The following is a 12939-nucleotide window of genomic DNA, read 5'->3' on the forward strand; positions in this document are numbered from 1 at the left end:
CAAATTCCTATGCTCAAGTGATCCACCCTTCTCAGCCTCCCAAAGTGCTGAAACTACAGGCATGAGCCACTGTGCCCAGCCCAAAATCTCCAATGCTTAGCCCCTTAATAGAACCTGGAGCAGGCTGGGCGTGGTGGCTCACACCTGTAATCCCAGCACTTTGGGAGGCCAAGGCAGGTGGATCACTTGATTTCAGGAGTTCAAAACCAGCCTGCCCAACATGGTGAAACCCTGTCTCTATTAAATATACAAAAAAATTAGCCAGGTGTCATGGCACACACCTGTAATCCCAGCTACTCAGGAGGCTGAGGCAGGAGAGTCACTTGAACCCTGGAGGTAAAGGTTGCAGTAAGCTGAGAATGGGCTACTGCACTCCAGCCTGTGTGACAGATTGAGACTCCTTCTCTAAAAAGAAAAAAAAAACCAAGAACCTGGAGCAGATCCACCATATAATATATATTGATAATCATTCCTCCAGCTAAAGACTGCAATGGCCTCTTCTCAGTAGCCTCTGATGATTCTGTCTTGCTCTTTCTTACCCTGTGTATTTTCTAGTACCTTTGCCATCATCTGGGCATCCCCTTCTCCCAGAACTTTCAAGTACTTCCAGATCCAGTTTTTTAAAAAATCATTTCCAAAACTCACTCCTACCTCTAAACTTCTATTAAGTGTGAGTATTCCACTCATTTTGAAAGTACTTACGCACAGCCTGGTGAGAGTTCTTACGCTGAATAGTTAACTTTCCTTATTTAATTATTTTTATTATTTAACTTTTATCTATTTCAGCTCCTTAAGCATAGTATTGTATATTTATATTTCTTTCTGTTTTTTTATATATATATAGAAGGTGCTATTAAATATTTATTGGTTTGAATTTAACACTATTCATCCCTTTTTTTTCAATCGTCATTACTGCTGATTAAACAAACTTAAAAAATATAGAGGAAGATGAGAGTACTCCACTTCATTGCAAAACTACTTCTAAACCACTGCTTTGGGCTATTCCAAGTAATATTAAAAAACAAAACAAAACAAAAAAACAGAAACCCTGGCCAGGCATGGTGGCTCAAGCCTGTAATCCCTAAAGGGGTCTCGCTCTATCACCCAAACTGGAGTGCAGTGGCATGATCATGGCTCACTGCAGCCTTGAAATCCTGGGCTGTAAGGATTCTCCTGCCTCAGCCTCCTGAGTACATGGGACTACAAGCACATACCACCACCCCTGGCTAATTTTTAAAATTTTTTGTAGAGACAGGGTTTCCCTATGTTGCCAAGGCTAGTCTTGAACTCCTGGCCTCAAGTGATCCTCTTGCTTCGGCCTCCCAAAGTACTGTTATTTTTGCACTAATGTGGACAGATACTAACTAGTTTGAAAAAAAAAATCTTGGCAGCCAATGAAGCCAAAATTTTAGCTCAGTCACGTGTCTTTTTTCCAACTCAATGTCATATTTGTATAGATATACATTTATTCTTTCATATATCACAAGAAGATATATCACAAAGAACAATGCTGTTGGAAAGGAGTCCCAATTTACTCTATAGCTTGGGCTCTGGATAGTACTACATGAGGATCATCTCTACAAGTGGATAACCATGACTTGCTTTGAAAGATCTCAAGAAGAGACTATTTCACATTCTCACTGGCTAACCCTTACCAGGGCCTTGAAGATGTCAGGAAATTATTATTGCTATAATTTATACTTATTGTCTCTTTTCACCAGTGGATGCAGAAGATAAGTTTTAGAACTTTATACCTAAAGACCCCTACTGGATCACTCTGTCCTTTCTTGTCTTTCATTTCCTTCTAAATGTTTAATCATTTCCATTCCTGCTTCACAAAGTTATTGTAAGGATCACTTGAAATGGAATACAACAAAACACCTAGCTCTGTACCTGACACAGAGTAAGCATATACCTTTCTTTCCTTTCTCATCAAGGACAAAACTGATTATCTCCATCAAAAGGCAAAGCAGTTGGGGTATCCTAATGAGAATCTCATAATTAATGTACAGGTACACCCCAAAATCTGTAAGTTTATATATTTTATTTGGCATTTTCTTTACTTTGATTTTTTTTTTTTTTTTTTTTTTTTTTTTTTTTTTTTTTTTGAGGCAGAGTCTTACTCTGTCATCCAGGCTAGAATGTAATGGCACAGCTCACAGCAGCCTCAACCTCCCGGGCTCAATCAATCTTTCCACCTCAGCCTCTGGAGTAGCTAAGACCATAGGCACATGCCACCATGCCCAATTAATTTTTGTATTTTTTGTAAAGGTGGGGTTTTGCCATGTTGCCCAGGCTGGTCTTGAACTCCTAGGGTCAAGTGATCCACCCACCTTGGCCTCCTGAAGTGCTAGGATTACAGGCATGAGCCACTGCGCCCAGCCGGCATTTTCAGTAAAATAATATTATAAAACCAGATTCTAATTGTTCTTTCCTGCCCAACCTAGTCAATTTTTATCCAAATCCCAAATTTTTAGCTATTATGATATATTTTAAAGCTTAGATATTGTAAACTAAAATAGCTCGAGAAACATATACTATAAAAAGATACCCTTTGTGAAAATTTTTTTCTTAAAATTATTCCTAGCCTCACCTAAACCTTATTCAGTCACATTTACACTTAAAATGTTTTTTGCTCTTCTTACAGTTACTGTAAATGTGCTCCTCCCTCCCTTTCAAAATGTGAAATACTGTCAGAAAAGGCAGATTTTATAAAATCAAACACCTACAGTAATATTGCAACATGCTAGAACATAACTGTGAGAGAAAATTAATTCAGTAAAATGGTATCTTGTTATTGCAGTCTGTAACTCTCTTGTCTCTTTTCTAACGATTTTTAAAGTCAGAACAGTCCATACGCTTCTTACAATATCAGTGTTTTCAGTTGAATTTTCTCCTTTAGTCTTAAGATTGATTCTATTCTGAAAGTAATAAAAAAATAAATAAATGGAAAAAATACCAAAGCTTGATTTTTCAGATTACTACTTGAAGGGTAGTTTGGAAAAATTCTGTTTTCACTTTCAGCTCCTTCTTTGCCTCAGAACAAACATGGCTTTTTGTCATAAACAAATGCTATGACAGAATGTTTAAATGAACCCTTTGATTTGCAACCACCTTATCTTCAAATGCCACTATATTTGTGAGAATTTGTTTCCTTTAGTCTGATAATACAGCAAGACCCAGTTAAAATAGCAGGATTTCCTAAAACAAGTTGTAAAACCTAAGTTCTGAAAAAGATTGCCCGTAAACTCAATAGAATAAATAATGATGATTCTTATTAGATTGTTTTTCTTATCCAAGAGAAATCTAGTGTTTACAAAATCTTAACTAGAATAATGGTTACCTTAAGGAGATACTGTATTCAGGACAGAAGATGCTTGTATATTGGACCCATGCACCAACCTCCTCTTCAGTTTCCCTTTCTTTGCCTTCTGTTACTGAAAACAGATTAAATGATTCAAATCTTCTTACAGATACATGTCGCAGGCAATCATCCAGGTGTTTTTGCTTCAGAACCTTTGAAATAAAGCCAAATATTGCAGTCATGTTATCTAAACATATAGTAAGTTTAGTGTTCAAAATGTTCAAAATTTAAGTGGTAAGGGGACTTTCCCTTCTAATAATGGCAGATTAGATAATTCAGATATATCTCCTACTGAAGATAACTATAAAAGATGAACAAAATATTTTAAAGCATTACTTGAAGACATCAGAGAGCAAAGACAGTGAAGATTTACAAGTCTGATATCTTTTTTTTATTTTTTGAGACAGGATCTTACTTTGTCACGCAGCCTCACTGTCACCCAGCCTGTCACCCAGCTGGGTTCAGGCGATCCTCCTACCTCAGGCTCCCTAGCAGCTGGAACTAAAAGTATGCACCACCACGTCTGGTTAATTTTTTAAATTTTTTGTAGAGTTGGGGTCTCCCTATATTACCCAGGCTGGATTCAAACTCCTGGGCTCAACTGATCTTCAACCCTGGCCTCCCAAAGTGCTGGGATTACAGATGTGAGCCACAGCACTTGGCTTGCAGTCTCATATCTTTAAAAGGAGAAAACCTACAAAGGTTACTCTGACTTTTGCAACCACTTTTCTCCTGGGGATATTTGTCAATTCCAAAAGAAAGAACCAAGAAGATAAGCTGCTTCTTTAACAACCTATGGAGCTAGGAGAGAAACGTCGAATTTCAAAGCTTACCTAGGAATGGGGAGGTATATTGAGTATGCAAGGTATGTATGTTTTAGCATAATGAATAATTTTGCTGGTGTTGCTGAAAGCCAGGTTTTTAAGTGTGGGACATATCAACCAATAATAACGCTTGGATTTTATTTGGATCCTCCTCCAAAATAATCAAATTATAAAGAAAAATTATGACAAAATGGGGAAAATTTGAAAACTGATCAGATATTTCATGACATCAATTAATTATTCTGGGTTGATGTGGTATTGTGATTTTTTAATGTCATTTTTATAAGTTCATAATGAAATATTTAAAGAAAAAATGACATCTGAGATTTGCTTCAAAATAATGTTGGTGGGGCAATGGGAGAAGTGAGAATAAACACAGCTGTTCATGAGTTAAAATTGTTGAAGCTTATCAGTACCTGAATGATTATTGTATTCTTCTCTCTAGCTTTATATATGTTTTATATTTCCCATGATAGAAAAATCTTAGATATAAAATAACTTCGGACTCATAAGCAAACAAAAATAAAGAAAAAGATATTTGAAAAGCCAAATATATTTGGAAACTAGGCAATGTACTTATAAATAACCTGTGAAACAGAAAAAGAACACATAATAAAAACTATAGGCCAGGTGCAGTGGCTCATGTCTGTAATCCTAACACTTTGGAAGGCTGAGGCAGGAGGACTGCTTGAGGCCAGGAATTCCAGACCAGCCTGAGCAACATGGCAAGACCCCATATCTACAAAAAATAAAAATAGGCTGGGCACAGTGGCTCATGCCTGTAATCCCAGCACTTTGGGGAGGCTGAGGCGGGTAGATCACCAGAGGTCAGGAGTTTGAGACCAGCCTGGCCAACATGGTGAAACCCCATCCTTACTAAAAATACAAAAATTAGCCAGGTGTGGTGGCGGGGGCCTGTAATCCCAGCTAATGGGGAGGCTGAGGCAGGAGAATCGCTTGAACCCAGGAGGCAGAGGTTGCAGTAAGCCGAGATTGTGCCATTGCACTCCAGCCTGGTTGACAACAGCGAGACTCTGCCTCAAAAAAATTTTAAAATAAAAATAATTAGTAGGATGTGGTGGTGTCTGCCTGTAGTCCTAGCTACTCAGGAAGCTGAGGCAAGAGGATTGCTTGAGCATAGGAGTTTGAGGTTGTAGTGAGCAATGATCAAGCCATTGCACTCCAAATTGGGCAACAGAGTGAGGCTCTATCTCTGAAAAAACAAAGAAAATTATAAAGTATTTTGAATTGAATGACAATAGAAATACATTTCAAAACATATGACATGCAGCTAAATCCAGGCTTACAGAAAAAAATATAGAAAGGCCAAAAGTTAATAAGCATTCATTGCAAAAATTTGAAAAATAAGCAAAATAGATCCCTAAAAGAGTACAGGTTAATGAAGTAGAACACAAACACAGGAGAGAGGATCAATAATACTAAACGTTGTTTCTTTGAAAAGATTAATAAAACTGATAAATCCTTAATAAGACTAATAAGAAAAAAGGAAGAAGTATCAATGTGATACAGGGAGATTACTATAAATCCTGTAGACATTAAAAAATAATAATAAAGGGATATTTATGAAAACTAACTTTAAAAATTTAGATGAAATGGACAAATTCCTAGAAAAACACAACTACTAAAACTGACACAAGAAGAAATGGAAAATCCGAATAGTCTAAACTATTTCAAAAACTGAATTCATAAATATAAAACTTACCACAAAGAAAACTCCAGGCCTAGATTGCTTACAAGAAAATTACATTACATGTCTGAGTAAGAATTAATGCAAGTCTTACCACATTCTTCATTAAATACTCAAACAACACTATGGGATAGATATCTACTACGTGAGAGAAAAAACTAGAACACAGGGCAGTTAAGCAATTTGCCCAACGTCAGAGGGCTCACAAGAGGCAAACCCAAGGTTAAAATCCAGGCTGCCTGACTACAGACCCTAAACTCTTAACACCTCTGCTTGTAGAGAATATGATAAACCGGCATCACCTATCCATTCCAGCTTCCAAGATCCCTTTCTATTTTATAGAGTTGGAAAGCTAGAAGCTGTATTTCCTGGAATCCTTAGCAGCCAAAGTTTCAGATGTGATTTTGGTTTAACTAATTAGATGCACTAACATGAGATTTGAAACAAGGAAAGATGGTGTTAACTATAATTCACAACCAACTTGTGCTGCTTAGAATAGTTGTAAAGATACTTGGTTTTTCTGAAGCAGCTTTAACAGAGGTTCCAGTGTTGACTCTCTAATTTAATGGAGAGTGAGAGGGAGCACAAGTGGCATCACTTCTCCTGGTTGCTTCTAGAATCTATAGTTATGGCATACTTTGCTTCTAGAATCTATAGTTATGGCACAGCAGCTTCCTGTTCACCAAAGATCACAGCTAAAGTGATGTAATCCTGGAGACAGCTTCAGGTTCTTTATTGTGGTAGAGGTAGTATTTCACTTGGCTGGCCAGTTTCAGCTTTATACTGTTCTGGCACTCTGTTGTTCTGGGATTCACTCTTAGACTGTTTCTCCAGTGATTTTGTAAGCACTTAATTCACTATGCTAAACCCCCTTCTGCTTAAAGTAGCTAGAGTGGTTTCTATTTTCAAAAAAGGAACCCTTATTCCAAAGATGCATAAATCTTATGTGTAGAAGGGCAAACTGAGATCAAAACAATCAAGAAAATATATCAGTATGAATATATTTCATAGGAAAAATGTTTAAATTTTATATACTATGTAGAAGTTTTAGAAGGTTAGTTTTTTAAATGGAGGATAGGAAAAGGTAGTCTCTCTCTTTGAAGGTTTTATTTATTTTTAATTGTTTAAAAGACTTAATCAAAAGCAGGGTCTTGTTCAGGCATGGTGGCTCATGCCTGTAATCCCAGCACTTTCAGAGGCAAAGGTGGGTAGATCACTGGAGGCCAGGAGTTCGATACCAGCCTGGCAACATGATGAAACCCCATCTCTACTAAAAATACAAAAATTAGGTGGTGCATGGCATGCACCTGTAATCCCAGGTTCTTGAGAGGCTGAGGCACGAGAACTGCTTGAGCCTGGGAGGCAGAAGGCACAGAAGGCATGAGAATTGTTTGAGCCAGATTGCACTACCGCACTCCAGCACAGGCAACAGAGCAAGATTCTGTTTAAAAATAATAATAATAATACAGGGTCTTATTATAGTCTGTCAACTATGGGCAACAGGAAGAAAAACAAACTACTCAACAGAGCTTACTCTTAGGAAAAAACCAAGTATTAAATTTTTAAAAATATAAAATGTAGACATTATAAATTATCTTCAATCTTGCCCAATTAAACTCCAAACAGTAAATACCTTTTAATAGTCTAAATTACTCTGATGTCAAGGTAATGGCACCAAGGTACTCTGATGTCAAGGTAATGGTACCATAAACCGCTAATGTAAAAAATAATTTAAGTCACCACATGTATAATACTGGAAGGGGCTTACATAGTTTAGTATGATCTGCATGATCTACAGTATGACAACGTGTTCTACATGATCGACAATATGACAACAAGCTAATACTCAATGAAAGTAACAGGCAACATATTTAGAACAAATAAGACATTTATATAATCCATGTTAGGTAAAAGTAATTGCAATAGGAAATCAAGTCAAATTACTTTTGACATTGCTTTAAAAAGAAGATTCAGTTATTTTAAGGCCATCAATAATATTGGTAGTTTAATGAACTGAGGGGATACTCAAATCTCCCATCAAGTTATAACCTTATCATCTACCACTTTTAGAAGACCTCCTTCAAATACCCATGTTATATAATTAAATAATATTCAAATGAAATTATCTGGGGTGAAGGAATAGTCAAGGCATTTTCTCATTCTCCTAAGTAAGTCAATGAGCTATTTAGTCAAATATCAATGCTATACCAAATAAGTTCATGTCAAAAGATTAAGTATCAGAAGAAGAAAAAAAAGACATCAAGTCCTAAGGTCCCTAAACCCATTAGGTAAACAACGTATGCAACTGAACACAATGGAAGTCAAAGACCCATTTATTAACCTGAAATGTTTGTTTACTCCAGAACTAACTAAACTGATCATAACTATACAGAAACACTTATGAAGACCAGATGGGTAGAGGAGTAAGGCTAAACACAAAAGTATTGGTTGAAAATCTTTTAGAAGAGTAGCTAGATGCCCTGATTACATCATCAACACCAGGCAACCACACTTCCCCACAATGGTACTTTGATAGATACATTTCTAGAGAAGATGAGTAACAGTTCTGATCTTAAACATCAAGTACAGCTTAAAGTAGTATAACAGGCTCTTCATTCTGATCAATATCCCTTTCCTTCACTTAGCTTCCAGATAATAGGCAGCTAGTCTTATATCTGCCAGAGAGGAGAGTGCAATATAGAATGAGTACCCCTTATCCAAAATGGAACCAGAAGTGTTTTGGATTTTGAATGTGTTCAGATTTTGGATTTGTTTGGATTTGGGAATATTTGCAAAACATAAAGAGAAGGCTTGGGATGGGACCCAAGTCTAAACATGAAATTCGTTTGTTTTTCATATATACCTTATACACACAGCCTGAAGGCAATTTATATAATTTTTAAAATAATTTTATGCATAAAACAAAGTTCTGACTGTATTTTAATTGCGACTTGTCACATGAGGTCAAGCATGGAATTTTCCATTCGTGGCAACATGTCGGCTCTCAAAAAGTTTCGGATATTGAAGCATTTAAGATCTTTAATTTTTGTATTAGGGATACTTAACCTGGTTTCCTTTCTCGGATATTGGAACAAGAAAAAAAGACCTGTAGATACTGACATTTGGGATCCACTCAACAAAAATGGCCAATTCCAGTTACTCTACAGTTAAGAGGACAGTTAACAGAATTCTGAATCCCTATATTTATATATGAATCTATGCTCACGGATGCAAGTAAAAACCAGAAAACCTTATCCTTTACATGCAGAAGCTATAGTGTTTCCCGTTTTTAAGACACAGCAACAGGCCGGGCATGGTGGCTCACACGTGTAATCCCAGCACTTTGGGAGGCTGAGGTGGGCAGATTGCTTGAGCTCAGGAGTTCGAGACCATCCTGGGCAACATGGCAAAACCCCATCCCTGCCAAAAAAAATACAAAAATTAGCCAGGCGTGGTGGTGTGCACCTGTAGTCCCAGCTACTCAGAAGACTAAGGCACAAGAATCGTTTGAACCCAGGACATGGAGGTTGCAGTGAGCCGAGATCACACTGCTGCACTTCAGCCTGGATGATGGAGTGAGACTTTGTCTCAAATAATAATAATAATAATAACAATAGCTGCTATTTATTTTGAGTCTATGATGTGGCAGATTCCAAGCTAAACATTTTACAAATATTATCTCAAATACTCAAAACAACCCTCCAAAGTATGTGTTATCACTCCCATTAAGTGAAGAGAAAACTGAGGTTAGAAAGTAAAAAGTTGTCCAAATTCCAACAACTTATGGAAGACTTATATGACAACTATTACCAAAAGGATTCAAGATGGCTTAAAAAGATGAACAATACAACAAGATAACATTTACGAAGAAAAAGAGAAAGCAAAAGTAAGCATATAAAACAAAGTCAAGAATAAAGGTGAAACAAAAATACATTCCAAAACAATCTAAATACTTGATATAGATCAGTGAAGAGCATCCAGTACGTGGTAGTAGACCTAGGACTGGATCAAGACTTAGATGCATCTGACGCCAGTGTCAAGTTGTATGCTTGCCAAGTTAACTGTGCTTCTTCACAAACCTTTTTATTCTACTTATTCTTCAAAATAACAAATTAAATTTGTCGTCAATTAAATATTTAACTTGTCATTAATTAAATATTACAAAACTAATAACATAGAGCTGAAAGGGAGTTATCGTTACCCTAAAAGCCAAGTTGAATGTTTGAGAAAGATAAAGGTAAGTTGCTTAAAAGTTTACTATCAGTTTAGGTGTTGGAAGCCAACTATAAACATTTGAAGAATTACAAATATCTAGAAAGATTTGACACTCAGAAAATAACTTCACTTGGAATATGTATCGTTATTACAATTCACCTCTTAACCAACTTTTTCAATTAGCCAATCCAGGAAAAAGCATCCTGCTTTGATATAAACTGAACTGTGAAATATTCCATAATCAGATTCTTCAGCCAAGTATTCATACCTCTAGGCAAGATTTTTCATTCGGTAGGTGGTTTGTAAATACGTGTGTAACAGTCATTGCTACTTTTTCATCTGCCCTACATTGCCTCCTTTTAGGAACTGCCCCTCCCTCACTCTATGTAATTCTAGTGAGGTTGTTACCTTACCTGCCACAGGGTGGGCTGATAACCCAGGTTAGCCAAAGTGCCCCATTCTGGACACAGCAATTGGTCTAAACTTGGCCTATCAGAGTCCTTTGGAGGAAATGATTTGGATGTTGGGGAAAAGAGTTATTTCTTCTGGATTACTAGCTGGATGGATATGAAAGCCCGGAGTTGCCAGTGGCCATCTTTGTCAACATGTAATGAGACTCAACAAAGAGGAAAACAGAACAACATCCATAACCTCTACTGATATTGATTCATCAACTTCCAGACCTCATCTAATTTAAGTACTCGCTTGACTCAAATCTTGGCAACTTACCATGTAACCTGGAACCAAATGATGCACTAGGTCAACCAGGTTTTCTCTCAAAACCTATGTTTTGTTAATTACAAAACACAGAAAATACTGAATAGTTAACATAAAGTAAAAGGCCATGAGACAGCCTTGGAGCTCTATAGGGTAATGGAAAGACAGAATTTTAAAGGAAAAAACAAGTAGACAGAGCAGATGTTCTTCAGATGTCCCACGAGCGAGAAAAGGAGTCACATATCTCTAGCACTGCTTAGATTCCTTATAGTTTTCCAGTACTAGATGCATATAAGATAGGAATGGTTCATTCATTTGAAATACATTTACTAAGAGCTTGTAAATGTTTAATATATGTGATCGATTAAATTGTAATAGAAAAATATTCACTTCCTCTTTGTCACCTCCAAGGAAGGAGTTGTATTTCCCTGCCCCTTGAATTTGGCCTTTGCCAAATATCTTACTTTGGCCAATAGGAAATAAACACATGATGTGAGCAGGGGTTTAAAATGTGTCTCTGTGGTTGGCCTTGCTCTTATACCTCTGCTATCACCATGAGGACTTTAGCCCACTAGTCCAAAGATTAGAGACATATGGACCACATGTGCATCATAGAGATACCCAGATGACTACAGCCTATGTCGGTCAGCTCCCAGGTGGCCCCCAGATGCACCAACAAAATAAATACTAACTGTTGTATGCCACTGTGATGTTGCGGTTCTTACTTAGCAATAGCTTACTGATAAAATACACTAAGGACTAGGTGCTATGCGCCACTTAAAGACTGTCCTTACTCTCAGGCTTTCCACAGACACTTAACAACATCTACTAAAAATCAATTAACCAAGCCCTGCGCTAGGTGCAGAGGATGTAAATTAATAAAACATCACCTTTTCCCAGGGAGAATGCCCATTCTAGTAAGAAAAAGAGACCCTGATCACATGATCATAAAATAATATAAAGGGCTCACTGGTAGAGTGGGCTGAGGGTCTAACTTAGCCCAGAGGCATTAGGGGTGGCTTCACAGAAGAGTAGTTTGAAATGGAAGTGTGAAGAATGAACAATCATTCACCAAGTAGAGAAGATAAAAAGACTCTAAGCAGGCAGATATATACCAAAAGTTTCGATGTCAGAACGTGTGGGGACTTCATGTAACAGCCACAGCTGAAACTTGTCATTGTTTTCATTTAGACCGCAATTTAGAATGAACATAAGTGCTGTAGTTTTTACTATACTGAGAATCACTGAAAGCCAGGTATCATGGCATACCCCTGTAATCCCAACTACTCAGGAGGCTGAGGTGGGAGGATTGCTTGAGCCCAGGAGTTACCTGCCTGGGCAACAAGCAAGACTCTATCTTATTTAAAAAAAAAAAAAAAAAAAAAAAAAAAGGAAGGGTGGGGGCGGTGGGCGTGGCAGGCATGGTGGCTGATACCTGTAATCCCAGCACTTCGGGAGGCCAGGCAAGTGAATCACCTGAGGTCAGGAGTTTCAGACCAGCCTGGCCAACATGGCGAAATTCCGTCTCTACTAAAAACACAAAAATTAGCTGGGCGTAATGGCGAGCACCTGTAATCCCAGCTATTCGGAAGGCTGAGTACGGGAGAATTGCTTGAACCAGGGAGGCGGAGGCTGCAGTGAGCCGAGATTGCGCCACCGCACTCACGTCTGGGCAACACAGTAAGGCTCTGTATCGAAAAAAAAAAAAAAAGAGGGGGGTTGCCGGGCACGGTGGCTCATGCCTGTAATCCCAGTACTTTGGGAAGCCGAGGTGGGTGGATCACCTGAGGTGGGGAGTTCGAGACCAGCTTGACCAACATGGAGAAACCCCGTCTCTACTTAAAAAAAAAAAAATTAGCCAGGCGTGGTGGTGCATGCCTGTATTCCCAGCTACTGGGGAGACTGAGGAAGGAGAATCATTTGAACCCTGGAGGCGGAGGTTGTGGTGAGCGGAGATGGCAGCCATTGCACTCCAGCCTGGGCAACAAGAGGGAAACTTCATTTCAAAAAAAAGGAGGGGGGAAGGGGGGTTGAGTCCACTCTCCCCAGCTCACGCAAGATCTCATTTCAGTGGTCACTATTAAAAAAAAATAGATATTTACTTTATTATA

The 12939-nt window shown here is 37.9% G+C and overlaps 1 protein-coding gene across 4 annotated transcripts in view; it reads right to left on the reverse strand.

Moving 5' to 3' along the window:
- Nucleotides 1-12939, reverse strand: part of CAMKMT (calmodulin-lysine N-methyltransferase) — a 413124-nt gene that overhangs the window by 398686 nt on the left and 1499 nt on the right. For all 4 annotated transcript variants that reach the window (XM_063594979.1, XM_034953047.2, XM_008976233.4 and 1 more), the window contains exon 2: nucleotides 3344-3516. In XM_063594979.1, the coding sequence (XP_063451049.1) occupies nucleotides 3344-3516 (173 nt within the window). The remainder of the gene's footprint in view (nucleotides 1-3343; nucleotides 3517-12939) is intronic.

Source organism: Pan paniscus, chromosome 12, assembly GCF_029289425.2.
Source record: "Pan paniscus chromosome 12, NHGRI_mPanPan1-v2.0_pri, whole genome shotgun sequence".
Taxonomy (NCBI): domain Eukaryota; kingdom Metazoa; phylum Chordata; class Mammalia; order Primates; family Hominidae; genus Pan; species Pan paniscus.